This window comes from Notolepis coatsorum (genome assembly GCF_963971535.1).
Source record: "Notolepis coatsorum genome assembly, chromosome: 12".
In the NCBI taxonomy this organism is placed as follows: domain Eukaryota; kingdom Metazoa; phylum Chordata; class Actinopteri; order Aulopiformes; family Paralepididae; genus Notolepis; species Notolepis coatsorum.
The window spans coordinates 78,391,560-78,408,244 of record NC_140176.1 but is presented as its reverse complement, the minus strand read 5'-3'; the positions used below and the strand labels follow the sequence as shown (position 1 = coordinate 78,408,244).

At 46.4% G+C, this 16,685-nt stretch overlaps 1 protein-coding gene across 1 annotated transcript in view; it reads left to right on the top strand.

The window, feature by feature from the left end:
• LOC311238483 (uncharacterized protein) overlaps positions 1-10,898 on the top strand; it is a 38,799-nt gene extending 27,901 nt beyond the window's left edge. Inside the window, exons 4-5 of the mRNA XM_084326568.1 lie at positions 770-815; positions 2,514-10,898. Of these exons, the coding sequence (XP_084182694.1) occupies positions 2,868-8,255 (5,388 nt within the window). The 5' untranslated portion in view covers positions 770-815; positions 2,514-2,867 and the 3' untranslated portion in view covers positions 8,256-10,898. The remainder of the gene's footprint in view (positions 1-769; positions 816-2,513) is intronic.
• The last annotated feature ends 5,787 nt before the right edge of the window (positions 10,899-16,685 follow it).

Sequence of the window (16,685 nt, the reverse complement as noted above, 5' to 3'; positions counted from 1 at the left end):
GACATGTACTGTCGGTGTCGCGTTTCATTCCCACGCACTGTAAATACTAAACAGGTCCCTGTCATTTTAGATGTGACACAGACAATGTTATGTGGAATGTACTCTTGTTCAAGCGCCGCCTATGTATTATCTCCCGTAATAGTAGGCTATGTTTTGGGATAGACATTGTTCCAGACAAAACAAAAATGCAAGATAATTATCGTTTTCCTTTTATATGTTGTAGGCCCACACACTGCTTGATATGGTTCCATCAGTGTACAGTAACAAGGCATGTGTGATCATTCCCACCGCTTCAAGCTTCAAAACAAAGCAAACACTATTATATAATTTTTTGTGACATTGACCGTCGTATTTTGAGTTGTATACATTGTTGGAAAGAAGAGACTGATAGCTATCTAGAAATACTCGAGAACCTATCTAGCTTGAATGTCAAGCGTTGATAAACCATATTTCTGAGAAAGTCACCCTCAAAGTTGCACAGGTTAATACACTGGAACAAGGCCCCTGTAAAGCAAAGTGTTACCAAACATCATTATACAGGATAATAGTGATTTAAATATATAAATTCAGAATTTATCCACAACATTATACAGATTATAAAATTCCAGAGATTGTTTTAGTTCAGTCTAATGAAACTGTATTTTAGCCATTTTGGACCATTTGACCCAAAATGTCACATGAGCCATTGTGATATCTGACTGAAAATAATTGAACTTTAATCGCTATGTCTGATGATTTCTTCTTCCTCTTATCTCTCTTCTTCTCCCAGATTCCCAGAGGCGGCGAGGGGCACATTGGAAGAGACAAGATCCTCTGTAAGTATCACCATCATCTATGGTATATATCAGTGTTTTGTGTCTCTCGCAGACTTAGGACTTGGCTGCTGGGAGGGTAAACTCCGGGCTGAATAATTAGAACATTTGCGTTTGCACATACAGCCCCTCCAGCTACTGTGCAGTTAAATTCAGGAGTCCAGTGCATGTGTGAAAGGGGCTTAAGTATTCCAAAGTAATCCCCTCTGACTCATCTTGCCCTGGCTTGGCGCAGAACACGGTCGAAGCCATTCCAATTGATTTATTTGACATTTAAAAACATTTAAAGAAAGAAAGAAACCATTGTGGTCCTTGGTCTCAGACAGATAAGCAATACAAGACATGACCACAAATAACAATATGACAAACTACATAGGCATGTCAATTTTAAGTGCAGTACAAACGTAGCCACAGACAACAATCTAGTTTTTAACATTGTCGAGGAGCCATGATTTAACTTTTTTCTTGAAATTGTGTCAGCTACTAATACATTTGAACTGTGAAGGTAGCAAATACCAATTGGTGGAACATTTGCCCATATTTCTTTTGAACCTTGGAATACATAGGTCAATGCTGGCTCTGGTGTTATGGGTATGCATGTCCCTATTCCACTGAAAATTATTTGTGAGATCATTTATAATGTCCTTCATGAAAATATCTCGGAACATAATCAATACCACAGTGATGGTAGGCTACTGTTGTGTAACCGCGTCGAAACATTGGAAAACAACATCTTGCCTTTTTTTGGTTTGTTTTCGAGATCACAGGGTGTGGGAGTGTCTTATCTCCTTGGAAGTCTTTGGAAATAACCTGTTTGTCGAGGTTTGAAAACTATTTCAACAACATAACCATGGGAATTAGAAGCTCTAGTAAAGCTCCAGCTTCAGCTTTGTATAACCTTGTCAGATCAGAGGCCCTTGTCACACATCCGACAAACCGCAAAGCATTTTTACCTCAAAGTCTGTGGCATCTGCATAGGCGGGACAAACTTAAGTGTTGACATATGAAAATGATTAGGGCCTCTGAGAGTTGATAGAGAACGCAGGGTCAACCATCACTGTGGTTGCCTTGGGATACATTAGTCTGGGATATTAAAGAGATTAGAGAACATTTGAATAGTGCTAAATAAGTTGCACGTTCCAAAAAAAAAAATATATATATATAGTATATATTTGAGATGTGACAGTAGAGTTGAGTCATTATGAATGTTTTGAATGCACAGTTTTGGTCGGATGTTACTGAAAACTGCTCATGTGATCTTAATATAGATATCAAACCGTAAACTAGTAACTTCTTTACTAGGTGTGAAAATGGACATTGCGCGACCAAAAGATTGTACGCAGTATTATAGCACTGGCCATCAGAATGAACTGGAAACAATGTAAACCAAACTGTTTCAGTTTGGAGACTTTATGGACTCGCTATCAATGGAACAGGCTGCTGTAACTCCCAAGACGTAGATGGGCCTGATGAACTTGAAGGACCCTGGAACTTTATTAGACCTTATCTTGAGAAAGCTTAAACAGAATCTGTTCTACTGACTCTCTGTTGCTATATTCTACACCCCCCCCCTTTATTTTTGGTTGTGTTTTCTGTCTTTGTCTAAATAATACTTGTAATAATACTTATACCTCCAGTAAAACAAAACAATATCCAATACCTGACCAATATAACTCATACTGAATCTCTAATCTCTAACAGGTGAATGGGAGAACATCACTGCCTGGCAATTCTGGAGAGTCAACCAATGGCCTGCTGTCGTTAGAGAAGACGTCACATCCTGCCAAACAGGAAGAGGAAGTAGTCTCACTCTTGTTTCATGTCCAAAGTGACCCAGAGATTGGCCATGATCCTATTCACCCAGGTCAAACTCACAATCTCTCAAATGGGGGGTTGACGCTATATCCTTGGAATGGTACAGAAACAATTCCAACTGGGTGGCCACAGATAAAGACTGCCCTTGGATCAGTAGTGCCAGAGGAAGACAGAAAGACGGACTTCTCAAGGATCAAGAACCAGAACAGACTGGTGGATCTCTCTGACCCCGCAGCAGGCATGCTATCCTCCACCATGGTGTCGGTTCTCGCCCCACACTGGAGCGGACGCCTCAGAAGGAACAAGAAGGGCGTGGTCACCGGTGAGCCTGGGCAGGACACCCAGGGGAATTCGCAGGAAGTGACACATGCCCCAAATTCTGAGGCCAACCCAGTACGCCAGCAGTTCCTTGAGAGGCAGAGGTTGTATGGTGGGGAGAGGTGGTCGAGAGACAGATACCAACCCCAAGAGAGGAGCACAGTAGGTTGGTCAACCTTGAGTGGTCCTCCCAGCGTAAACCTGAACCACCCTATCAAAGGGCCAGTGGTTCATTCCATTTCTCTTGATGTGGATTCGGGGAGGTTGGACAACAGAGGTATAGATGGGGATGTTTTCAACCTTGCAACCACATTTAAACCTTCCATCTCTCCCGTCCCCCTTGATCTACGAGCGTCCAGGAGAATGTCACAGGCTGGCCATCATGGAGACCAGCGGTCGCCGCCAAGTTCCAAACCAACAACTAGCAGTCTTCTTCTCTCCCTAAGGAGACTCAACACCAATTGGAGGAACTCCAACTTAAGCCCTGTCCAGTCTGAGATTAACCCCTTTGTGACCTGTTCATCCAATGGAAGACCCGCAGGATTGTCCAGAACACATCCCACTCCCAAAGACAATGGCCAAGAGAGGTCAAATGAAACGATGCAAACCGTCCCTTCCCCATTCTTCCCCAATCACAGTAGCGACTGCTCTTCAGTCTCGCCCAGTAGCAAAGACTCACTTGAGGGCTCACCTTTCTCCAATCTTCCCCAGACAACAATGAAGACATATCCCACTTTTTCCTATTCCAGCAAGCAGACATTACTTAACAGTGCAGAAAAAACGAATATAGACAAAACAGCAGAGCCTGTCACAGATGCATCACTTCCCTCACTACAGGCATCCCACTATGACCGTTTTGCCTTCCTGAAAAGCCAGACCCTTCCCAGAGGCACCACCTTGAGGAGCACATCCTGGTGGAAACATGTAACACAGGACAGTAGTCTCCCTCTCAGCTGTAATGACACCACAACCACCACCATCCACAACAAAAACCAAAACGACTCAAGCACAGTCGCACTTACACCCTCCAACAAAAACTTGGCCTCCGAAAGCACTAATGACAACAGCAGCTTTAGCAGTCAAATCTCCAGCAACAGAGAAAACAATAATGCAGTCGAGTCTTTTCACTCAAAGAACCTTAACATTTCGTTCATGAAAAGGGGAACAGATAACACCCTCAGACAAAGCAATGCTCAGAATAGTCCAGACTCCAGGCTCCAACATGACTTCAATTTGAATGAAAGAGAACCACAAAAGCCCCGGAGCTTGCCCAGTGTTTTATTTAGGACTAGAATCAGCAGTGTTACCGGAGAGACAACAATGAGTCACACTAAAGATCTCAGCAAGCCTGATGATGTAAGTGATAGGTCATATAAACGTAATGAGACTGAAACACCACTTACCTTCATTGACACTAAGAGCCCAAATACTCCCAAAGCTAGCCATAGCAACCTCAAAACCCATCACCATGTATCCCAAACCGATAACTGCACCCCTACATCTTCTAATTCCTTTAGGTCCAATTATAGCTTCTCATTCAATAGCAGTGCGGTTAGGGACCCAGCTTCACAGAGTCGTCTGAAATCTCTGTCCTCTATTGGTACAAGTCAGAACACCTTTGAGACAAGTGTTCTTGCCTCTGAAAAAAACTCACCCTCTTCTGCTTTCTGCACCCCTAGTATCCCCGCCACTACCAATGCAAAATCATCTGAAACTACTTCTATCAACAGTCGTCCTCTTCAAACTGAAATCAAACCCAACCTCACTTTGACCAAACATTCGTTTGACACTACCCGCAATGGTCAGCCTCTCTCGCCAAAAGCTGTCTCTAGTCCCTGCTCCAACCCCCGACCTAAGACTCCTCCTTTCTCTGGATACCAACCACTGTCTCCTCCTAACAGCCCATGGTCCCCTAAATTAACTAACACCATCACAACAGCCAACAATACTCAACTTCTTGGCTTTGAAAGAACGTACCCCTCCATCCCCCAATCTTTCCACCGTAAGAACTTATCCACTCTGGGAACTAGTCCCACATCTGCTCTGCCTTCCTCCAAATCAAATTACAGCCCTGCATCCGTCAGTTCCATCCCTCCCACCTCCTCAACCACCCCCTATTCCACCAATGCATCCCTTCCTACCTCCACAACCCTCAGCTCCTGCTTCCTTACTCCGCCCGTCTCTCCCGCTATTACACTTGCTACCACTAACGTAACCCCCTCATCTCACCTTACTCCCCCAGCTTGCTCGCACTCTCTTGCTCGCCCCCCCTCCCCAACAAACACGCCCTCTCCGATAGAGAGGACATTCGCCGGGAGCCTGGACCTCTCCCAGAGGAAACAACACTCCCGGGTGGTGGGGAGCAAGGCGACAAAATTAACATGGCAGGAATTAGTGGATCGGCTGGGCTCTGAGGCCACCAGCAAGAGTCAGGAGTCGGGGTCGTCTGAGCTGAGCCCACAGCTGCCAACCAGTCCTTTGTCATCTTCCAGACCTCGGACTCCCTCCATCTTCTCTTTCCTGAGATTGAGCAGCCCCACAGAAACGGTGTCGTCTCTGTCTCCCCCTACACCTGAGACCTCCGGTGTACAGGTGTGGAAAGGAGGAAATAATCAGCCGTTCTCTTCACCATCTAACCCGGCCGATCGGGAACCCTGCGGGGAGGGAGGGAGAGTGCGGGCAAGTGGTCAAGAAAGCGTCTCACAGTTCCCATTTGATCATGGAGAATCACACTCAACCACGGCAGAAACAGGGAGGGGTTTGTCGGAGGAGGAGAGCGCAGCACGGTGCAGTCCCTCCGCCCCGCTCTCCCTCCCTCATGACTTTGCCGGTGGATATAAACCTCGCTACAGCTCCCCGCCTTACTCCGTGCTCAGGTTTACACGATCAACTCGGGCGGAGGCTGTGACTGCAGCTTGTACATCTCCCCTCTCCCAACAGCCGTCCTCTCCCCCTAAGTCACTCACTGCCTCACCTCTTGCTTTACGTCCAGCGCGGGCTACAAATGTAACCTTACCCTACTCCAAACCCCCACACTCACCCATCATCGCCTCACCCACCCGACCACTATCAGTCCCTTTCCGAAACAGAGCTGGCTCACAGGAGAGTTTAAAGTTTGTTGCTATGGACACTAATTGTGTTAACAACAATGACGGCAAACAAAGCAGCCAAGATGGGTGGAATGCCCAGACATCACTTGTGGACACCAGAGCTGATATCAGATCTCAGCCACTCCTGCTCCAGTCTGACGAGGCACTCGGCTCAACCTCGGCACGGGTCAGCGTCATTGAAACACTGGTGTACAGGATTAATAAAGTTGACTCCAGTGCTTCTCTAGACCGGGCCAAGCCTAAATCTTTTCTGCAACAAACTCCAAAAACACGGATCGCTTTGGAGACAGAGTTCAGAAGACAATCACACTTGGGAGAGAGCAATGAGGTCATGGGTAATCAACTCTGTCGGTCACAACAGAGCTCTTATGGCAGCAGCTCTAAAGAGAATCAGTGCCCTTCCCTTGCAAAGGCTGATGATAAATGTAGTGACAGCACAGTGGCAATAAAAGAGGCTGGGGTGTCTAGAAGCCGTTTCTTTCTGTCAGACAGCAAGAGTGAAATGCCTCCGTTACCAAGACCAAAGAGAGGCTGTTTCATGTTGAAGAAAAGAGACAATGTCAGCGGCATAGCTAGTGACAGTTCAGTTCCCGACCAAGCAATGCAACCGTCACCTGACACGACAAAGTCGGAGACAGACAGGAACCAGAGGGGCAGTAAGAAAATGGAGCAGGTCCTGAGCAAACTGAGACAGACGTTCAGCACTAAACGTTTGGATGATGATCATGTGTTTTCATGGAGGTGTGATCCTCCCTCCCAGACATCCTCTGTTGATGGTTCGAGCGACGTCAGCAACAACACCGTTGGCCGTAACCAAACCTTAGAAGAGGAGAGAGAGCAGGAGCAAATAGAGGTGGACAGGGACAATGTTGTGAGAAAGGAGGAGAGAGAAATATGGAGAGAAAATAGATACACCCTCACCCCATCATCAGCCCTCGGAACTGGGTGCGGTGGATTCTCCAGTTTGGAAAAGACGACTACAGAAAATGAGCCAAACAAAGACTCTGCGTTTGAGCATTTCCAAAAGGACAGATGTGCTTTTGCAAAAGAGCAGGTGTCTGAAACCGAAAGCCAATCTTGTTTGACAGGCCACAGCCCAACGAGGCATCATATTGACTTTTATGGTGACAAGAAAATAGAGCATAAACCAACAAACCAATCGCTTCCAAGATATTTTAATCCTGCCAGGCAGGATCTCTGGGACCCTAATCGCTATGCTACATTCCCTGCTCACCGCAAAAACTCCACAGCCACCTCCAGGAATCCCTTCTCCCCATTCACCTTTCTCTCCCCTTTCACCCCGACTGATTCTACAGATGACTCTGTCTTCTACAACCCCAAGCTTGAGCGGCGGAGAGAACCCACCTCTCCCCGTGAATCAGGAGACTGGTTCAACCTGGTGGATTCAGGCAGGACTAAGGCGTCCACAGGTCTCTCCTGTGGAGATCTGTGTCAAAAAAGGGACGACCCGATATCCTACTCTGGCTGTGCTGACTTGAAGTACGGTCTTGAGGCCGGGAGGTCCTATTCCGTGAGCTCTGTGATGTCTAGCCGACCCTCTGGACCCGGACGCATCTCCACTGGGAGTGCGAGCGACCTCACGGACCATGGGCTGACCTTTGGAGAGCATTCACCCGGGGCCAGGGGCCTAGATCAGTGGTCGGTCACAAGGGGCCGATCATTGAGAAATGACTGCAAGAGCGTTGATGATTACAGCATCACTAGTGACTATAGAGTAGCAACTATTCCCAGTGATCCAGGTCAAATGAGATCCAGATCTCTGCCTCGATCCATCGCCAGATCGCTGTCCACTTGGGGTTCAGAGGTCACTGATCCTCCACCTCCAACAACCACCACTACCACAAAGCTGGGCCATCTTTGTAGCCCTGCTAGCCTTGACATCGCTCACTTTGCATGGGACTCAGAGGGTCCCCCGACCCCTCCTCCATCCCCTCCCTGGTCTCCAGCTTCTATGCGCATGTCCAAGCCCCTCAGCCTTTCCTCCTCTAGCTCCCCCGGCTCCCCCGGATCACCACAGGACAGCCAGTCCACTAGGGGCCACTTGCCCTCGAGGGGCTACGTCTCCAGCCTGACAGCCTTCGACGAGTCCGACTCCTCAGACGCCAGTTCGGACACAACCACGGACGATGAGTACTATCTGGAGATGGGGGGAGGAGAGGACAAGGAGACCGAGTTGTGAGAGGGAAGGGAAGATGAGACTGTGGATTTTGCCTTTCCCTCTAGATTCATTCAAGATTCAAGAGTTTATTTATCACATACATACCAGGGCATACAGTGAAATGCGGTTGACCATGCCCGCTATGATTGTGCAAGAATACAGTAGTAATAATAATAAATAGTAATACAAATAAGTAGAATAGACATGATAAAATAGACATGTTAGTGCTCAAAGAAGAGCTTGAGCAAAGGAGAGTGTGAAAGAGGAGGAAACGTTGGAAAATAAATACTGATCGTGTTCCATTACTAAAAAAAGATCCTCTCTTATCTCTTCGCCCCCTCTTCACATTCATCCTTTCCTTTGAGTTTAAAGGAGAACTGTTAAAAAAACGTGTAACAATAAAAGTGATACAGAAGGAGATTAGATTGACACATCTGAATTGGTCTCCTCTCCTCTTAGCCTTTCGCTTCGGTTGAACTTCAGGAAGGTAACAAGCAACTGGAGAGCAATGCAACGGTTCAGTATTGAACCTGTAACTGAACACGGATGACAAGGACACCACTGTATAATGTTTTTCATATCTTTGTCACTGTCAAGCGAGGAAGTGGTAATCTAGTCGTGCGTACAAGTGATTATGGTAGGCCTATGAGGGATATGGTTGGGTAACACTTTGCGTCATAAACAAATCAAATGATCAGAGCTGGAGATAATTTATGTCAGACTAGGTTTAAAGGTCTTATTATATTACACTGGGATCCAAGGAGGACAGAATACATTGAAACCAAAAGCTTGCTTACTGTTTTCCTGTCTCTGAAAAGGTTTTGAATGAATTTCGAGTTGAATTCTATTTATGTAATCACTGACAGATTTATACTAATTTATACCTTGGTGAAAGTTTAGGGTTATGTTTTTTCCCTTAGCCTCCTTACATTAGGGTTGCATTTCATTTCATTGTGCTGCTTATGTATACGTTCTAAGATTATGATACAGGGTTACTATGTAAGGGATAATGCCAGTTATTATTGTATAATAAACCCTGGCATGGTGATGCAAGACCCCGAAAAGCAGAGGCATTTAGGATCACCCTGAAGAGATTTATTTTGCAATAATGACTGGCACGCTGTAACATTAGCCTGCTTATTACACGGCTACCTGAAAAAGTTAAACGAAAACGTAAAATGCAAACGTTCGCCAAATAGTAGAACTGCAACTGTTACTGTAGCAACGTAAATAAAAAAAATTGACAGCAATCCGTTATTGTCCAATCAAAGTCGAGGTTAAACCTTTTCATTGGAACAGCTTGGGCCCAAGTTTATTTCCTGTCAGCTGTTCATATTAGCAAACATTGCAACAGGAAATTAACTTGGACCAATTAGAATGTTCATGTTGTCAAGTTTGAAGAGGCCTATACAACAAAGCTGTGTAATAAAGAAATATTTCATATTGCCTATATCATGGAAAAGTGCAGTTCTCACATAATTTGTTGCCTGTAATGAATTGCATTATGTTTATGCATTGTAAGCAGATGGAAGTTATTTTATTAATATATTATTTTCTGTGCAGATTGTTACATTGAAATTCAATGTTTTTAAATAAATGATGGACTTCAGAAAATAAACTTGTGTAATAAGGAAGTTAAAGGAATCTTAATGTTGTCATTCAACTTTTAAAGATATGCACTGGTTGCAAACCTAAATATTACAATAGTGATCATATAAATACACAAGGTCTGTTATCCATTACTCAACCTATCAAACAATATTTCAATAGATGAACTTGCTATTGTAGAATGAGGATGATTTTCTGGATGCTTTTGGGTTGACCAACCCTGCTAACATCCCATTTAGACTGTTTACTGTACCTACCCTGGAGCTCTTCTTGTCAGCAAGACTTCGTCTTTGGTCATTTCACTGCAGAAGTTGGTTCCCAGTATTTGCATACTGTAACTGGGCAGATTTGCCAAACAATGCCATCTACAACACGAGCGCCATGAGCTACATTCCTGAATTTATAATGATATTTTCATGAACAATGAAAGTGCCTCGATAGATGCTATCTAATATACATAGACTCGGCTACAGGTGGGGCTATATTCAACTGTTGAACATTGTTTAAGTGGGTGTTTCCTGTGTTCCTAATTATGGCATAATTAACTATTATGCTGTGGCTCTTAAATATAATTAAACCTCATAAAAGTTTGTTCCAAAGAAATTTGGAATGCAATATTTCTTTCTTTGTTTGCCAGATGACAATGGGTTGAACCTCCTGACCTGGCAACAGACGTGTCCTCTCTCAGACACTAGGAAAAGGTTCCTTGGATGTACTCAAGTAAACTGACCTTTTCCAAGAGAAGAAGGGGGGCCGTGTTCTCTGGGGTTATTGCTTTGTGTCAGTCATCAGGTTGCTCTCTTACCCTCCCAGTGGGAACCAAACAAGGCTTCGCCAGGAATTGAGGAGGGTTGGGTTGAAATTGGAAATGGAAATTCACACATACACGGAACAATCTGTCCTTGTGATGTTAACCGTGATGACATAATATGGGATCGGCCCGGCTGCCTTGCATAGTCACTTATTCTTCTCGTCCTCTGGCCACTGACTCTGAATCAGTTTCTCCAGCTCTTCGTCAAGAGAGTGAGGAATTCCAAACGGAATGTGTAAAGTGTAAAGGCCTGTTCTACTCACACTTTGTCATCAGGATGGCTGTGCTGGAGACTGTGTGTGTGTCTGTGTGTGTGTGTGTGAATATAAGAGTCATTAAAAAGCTGTCGCTTACATGACAAGTCTTGTATGTGCTCTTTTTGTGATGAGATTGACTTAAACCACTAATTTGTTTGTATGCTGGACCATATGTCTATGTCTACAATAGGCCACACCTACTTATTTGTACAGTATACCTTTATGTAAATATGTTCACATTATGGAATGTGCTTTGAGGGAGGTGCTCTATTTCCGCTCCATTCAAGGGTGCGGTTTCTAATTATATTCTATAATAACCTGTTCTGTCTTTAAAAACTGCTGCAGGCTTATATTGTGATTATAGATGGTGAATGATAAAACAATAACACCAGTCTAATAGCCTACAGTAGGTTACATTGACATTGGTGGCTAAATGTATTGTAGTACGCTTGGTCATTAATGTAGGGCCTATATTGGAATACATTTGACCACCATGTCCATGTGTTGCAATAACCCACTTTTTTTTTGTATTGCACTGATCCGTTTTCATATACTTCCAAATGTATTTTTACTGTTATCATATTCATATCTTAAAAAACATTGGTACTGGGCCCTGGCCTGTTTGTAGCTCTTTTCCCATGGTTGGAATTTTCAGTTGTGGAATGTCGAGATGCATTAGGTGTGGTGTGTGGTGCCATTCTTTCTCACAACAGGGCTGCAGTAGTGATTGTGGTATGTGTGTGTGTTTGTGTGTCTGTGTGTGTACGTGCATGCGTCACATCCAGAATTGGGCCTAGCCAAATTGCAAGCACAATTATTGTGACACCACATGGTCTAAAGGCTTTTGAAGTATCCAAGCACTTTCCCCATCAAAGCAAACCAAGGACTGCGGTCAGTGCGGGCTACAACGTTGTTGCAGTAGGTAACATTTATAGAATATCTATGGCCAGAAATATTGGTCCAACTACGCAAAACGAAGAGATGTGTGTGTGTGCGCACATGTTGATGCGCCTTTGCGCAATATAGAAGCCGTTCTTGGTTCACTAACTAACTATAGCGCCTCAGGGACGCGTGAATACTTTCGGCAGCCAACTTGCCCTTCCGCGTTGCTCTGATTGGCCGAGCGCGCGCATGCGCATGAGCCGAAACGCGCTCCTCAGCCAGCTCCTCAGCCAGGCTCCGCTTAACGCAATTTATACAAATGGAAGTATTGATTACGCCGTAACGAATCATTAAAAAAATATACCCTTAACGAAGGGTTATGTATATAACCCAGTTCTGTGAGTTATGGTGCGCTCAGCACCTGTCTGCATATATCTCGCTTCAGCGTATATACACTGAATACATTTCAAAATGTACCTTTACATGCCAGCATTCATCTGGCCACACCCCCATCCGCTTACCTACATAAGCAGGGGTGGGGCCACACACTCATCTCCTTCCCAACAAATTTCACCACAATGAAAAATCAAGGGCCGCAGCGGCGTCCAGGTGCTGAGCGCACCATAACTCACAGAACTGGGTTATATACATAACCCTTCGTTCTGTTTCGTTATGGCTTGCTCAGCACCTGTCTGCATAACAGGGGCTGAGCGGAGCCATAGCCCGACGAATGTACCCGCTGAGGCCCCCCACAACCATCAGACCGGGGAGGACCGAGCCCCCCCGACCCTCCCTAATGGAGGATACCCCCCCTATTGGAGGTTCACGGGAGGGCGACGGATTTGACCGTGCGAAGAGGCACTCAAGCAACTCAATGCACAGGGTGAGCAGACCGTGGCTTGACCTCACGACTACGCACACGCACAACCCGCATGCCACCCGGGAACGAACGGAAGGAACAACCTCGTTACTGCCCCCAGAAATCACGGGGTCAAGAGCAACCCCAACCCCGTGGCAAGGCCGTAGCAGCGGAGCGCGAAGGAAGACCCAGACCCACTGAAGGGACTGGATCCCCTGGAAAACGGGGGCCCGGAGAGGTCAATGACGCCAGGCATCAAGACCCCACCAGGTGGTCACTTAGTGACACCGCCCCCCACATCGCCAGCGTATTCGGATAAGGCCCCTCCAAGAGCGGGCCCTTTCCCCCCAATAGCACACCGCCTGGCACACTGACCCTGCAGAACAGGCAGTCAGCATGGCCATAAGCACACAAAAAGGTTAACCAACGGAAGCAGGCAGCGCACCGGGGAAACCAGGCAACAGGCTGTAACCTGAGCCTGGAGCACTGCGGACGAGACAGGCGCCAAAGGAGTCCGCTGAAAACAGCCCCCCCGGCGGAAGGGGCGTATGCTGGCGTTGTTGCATGACAAAGCCTCCATTAAAAAGAACCCACCCAGAGGGGTTGAGGCAGAGAAGGCTGATGATGATTGGCAGACGTCATCAACGTGCAGGGGCACACTCAACCGGGTAACCCGGGAGTTGACTCTGCTCCAACATACCAGGGAATCAACCACCCTCTCTGTACAGACAGTGGTTGTTCCTATAACCCCTCAAGAAAAACTCCAAAACACACCTGCGGGCATACACTGGCTATACCGCAGTACAAGTGTTTCAGTTTTCAAAAAAGGGTTATCCCAGGCCTACGGTATCAACGAAACTTTACTTCAGACCGGGCCCGGCGGCACGGAAAGCACAGGGTTACCAGAGGAGGTCCAAGACCACCCCAACAGCCCCCTCTTCGCCACGCGTGAGAGAGGAGCGAAAAGAATGGATAACCAGCCCTAAGCACACCGCACTTGGTATTCCCAGGCGGTCTCCCAACCAAGTACTAACCAGGACCGAACCTGCGTAGCGTCCGAGATCGGACGAGATCGGGCGTGTACAGGTTGGTATGGCCATAAGCCATTATGATAGTGCAGAGTACAACATGTACCCAACAAAGGGTCTCCATAGCGCCTAACTCTGTGACACCCGGACCGACCCGGCATTTTCCCCCCCGAAAAAAGCACAAGTCCCTCAGGGTACCAGAACAGCAGATCTGCATCCCTGGCGGACAACGGGTTAACTGACCTGGACCAGCGCGACCAGACCAGTCCCGTGTCCTAACCACGCCGACATGCCCACTCCAGAAGAGGGGGTAGGTATGCGTGTCGATCTAAAACATGAAAAGAGGGCGCCACCCAGACGGTCCCCATTTGGACCGTGCTCAGTGGCCCACCCCAAGGGCGTGAGACCCCTCTACCTATGTTTTGATCTATTCCGTTAACATCCCCCAGATATGAACGAGAATTCATCGAGACAACCTAGTAAACTGGCGCTCGGAAGAGACAAAACTCCATCCCAGTTGCCCTATATTTTTACACATGTAAAACAACAACCCGATTTGTATGGAGAGAGAAGCTATACCAGTGACAAGACAATTCACACACAACACGCGTCGTATCCTAAATGTATTGCAGCAACACCCGTTTTGGAAAACATCGTTATTACAAAACATTTAGAAGGGAAGGAAGAAGAAGTGTTTAAGGTCCGGTCGGGACCTTTCCTACCCTGAGCGCAGGCCAAGCAAACTGCAATCTGGCTAACGGGGCACCGACGTTGAACACAGCATTCCTGTGTTGACGACGAGGGCAGCCACTACGGTTCTCCATGTTGACGCAGTCCTCGCTGGCAGGGCTCCCGGTGTAGGTTCGACTAACATCCTCTGTCAAAGATGACGTTGTAGTCAGAGTGTTTCAAGGCATGTTATAGTCATAGCAATGTTCAACAGTGTAGCATCAAGCTAACAGTCGCTCTCGACTGATAGCAGCAAGCTAACGTTTCCTAGCCTTGTGACACAACGGGCTAGCGCCGCAGCTAACAGCTGACTGGCTAACAGGTAGGCCACAACTAGCACGCAAGCTAAGCAGCTATCACCTGAACTGCACACAAACGACATAACAAGCCACACTTCAGACAGGCCGCCGTCTGAAACCCTCCTCATCCTTTAAGAGAGAAGAGAAAAAGAGATGTCAACACAGTTTACAACAGTGATTTTACCAGACATCCGGCGGAGCCAGCACAAGTCCCATCTGGGCTGCAGCCGACTTGAACATGGATCTTCCGATAACGAACATCCATGCCCACATTTCCTCGTTAGGGTATACTTCCATTTGTATATGAAAGATGGGGCCTGCACGGGACAGAGAAGCATCCGCTTGTCCAGAGAATCCTGGGATCACCAGTTTCCTGGTCGCGGCCCACTAGTTGACCAAGATCCTCCGCCGTCGCCTAAGAAGCTGAACAGAGGACCCTAATCTGGGGCCGGCTTTCGTAGCCCCCATAGCACTAACAGACAAGTGGTGCTCGAAAGCAAACATTACTCACCCAGGCTTGAAAACCAAACAGTCCCTCACAACAGACTTCCACAGTCCAGCTGCATAGCAGGAGGGTCAAACCCATCCAGCCGCAGCAAAGGAGGACTGCAGTTTGGGGAGTATATTAGCGACGCAAGCCCCTAATACGAAAAACCGGTGGAGGTTTAGAATGATCATCATCTTCCAGACACTCCAGTGACGAAGACAATATCGCCGTATTTTCTCGAAAATAGTGAGAGAGAAAATAAAGATATGATGTCAACGTATCTCCTTGTTCTTCCTTTCCTCAGACTAAATATTTTTCTCCACGTCAAGTGGGCATGTGAGCAGCACGTAGCTTGTGGATGAAATTTGAGAAGGAGATGAGTGTGTGGCCCCACCCCTGCTTATGTAGGTAAGCGGATGGGGGTGTGGCCAGATGAATGCTGGCATGTAAAGGTACATTTTGAAATGTATTCAGTGTATATACGCTGAAGCGAGATATATGCAGACAGGTGTTGAGCAAGCCATAACGAAACAGAACTGGAATATGTTGTGCCTTTACACATATGTTGGTTTATGTAATTGGTTTGTCATGACAAACCAATAAAAAATCACGAATTAACCGGTGGCTACAACAACACACAGTAACTACATGCATCATTGTTTACAATGAACGGTGGGGCTAATCGAAAGGACTGGACACGGACGCGTTAAACAGCAATCAATTAATTTAATATAAAAGTCCGGTTCTGTGTTTGTTTGTGTCTGTAGATTGTTGGTGAACAACTAACTTTAGGTTAGTTTAACGCGTCCGTGTCCAGTCCTTTCGATTAGCCCAACCGTTCATTGTAAACAATGATGCATGTAGTTACTGTGTGTTGTTGTAGCCACCGGTTAATTCGCGATTTTTTATTGGTTTGTCATGACAAACCAATTACATAATCCAACATATGTGTAAAGGCACAACATATTCCAGTTAAGGGTATATTTTTTTAATGATTCGTTATGGCGTAATCAATACTTCCATTTGTATAAATTGCGTTAAGCGGAGCCTGGCTGAGGAGCGCGTCGCGGCTCATGCGCATGCGCGCGCTCTGCCAATCAGAGCAACGCAGAAGGGCAAGTTGGCTGCCGAAAGTATTCACGCCTCGGGCATAGACTGAACTCTCCGCGGACTGATGTTTCTTCTGTACAGCGGGCGTGGTGTTTGAATGCGGCTTGAACTTGAGTCTATTAGCTTGTAGAGACTCGCATCACCACATCACCATTTAGATGTCCTTCCGTCTCGGCTTATGGCAGATGTGGTTGTGCTCAAGCAATGCCAAATTGTTTTCTCAGTCGTTAGCCAATGGATAGCCTATTGAATACCTTCATCTGTTTGCTTTCACACAGTAATGCAGAGTATAGGATACGAAATGGAAAGGTGGGCTGCTGGGTGGGAAACAATATGGGAGGCAAGCATGACTTTACCTCAGGACTACTGTACTGAGACACT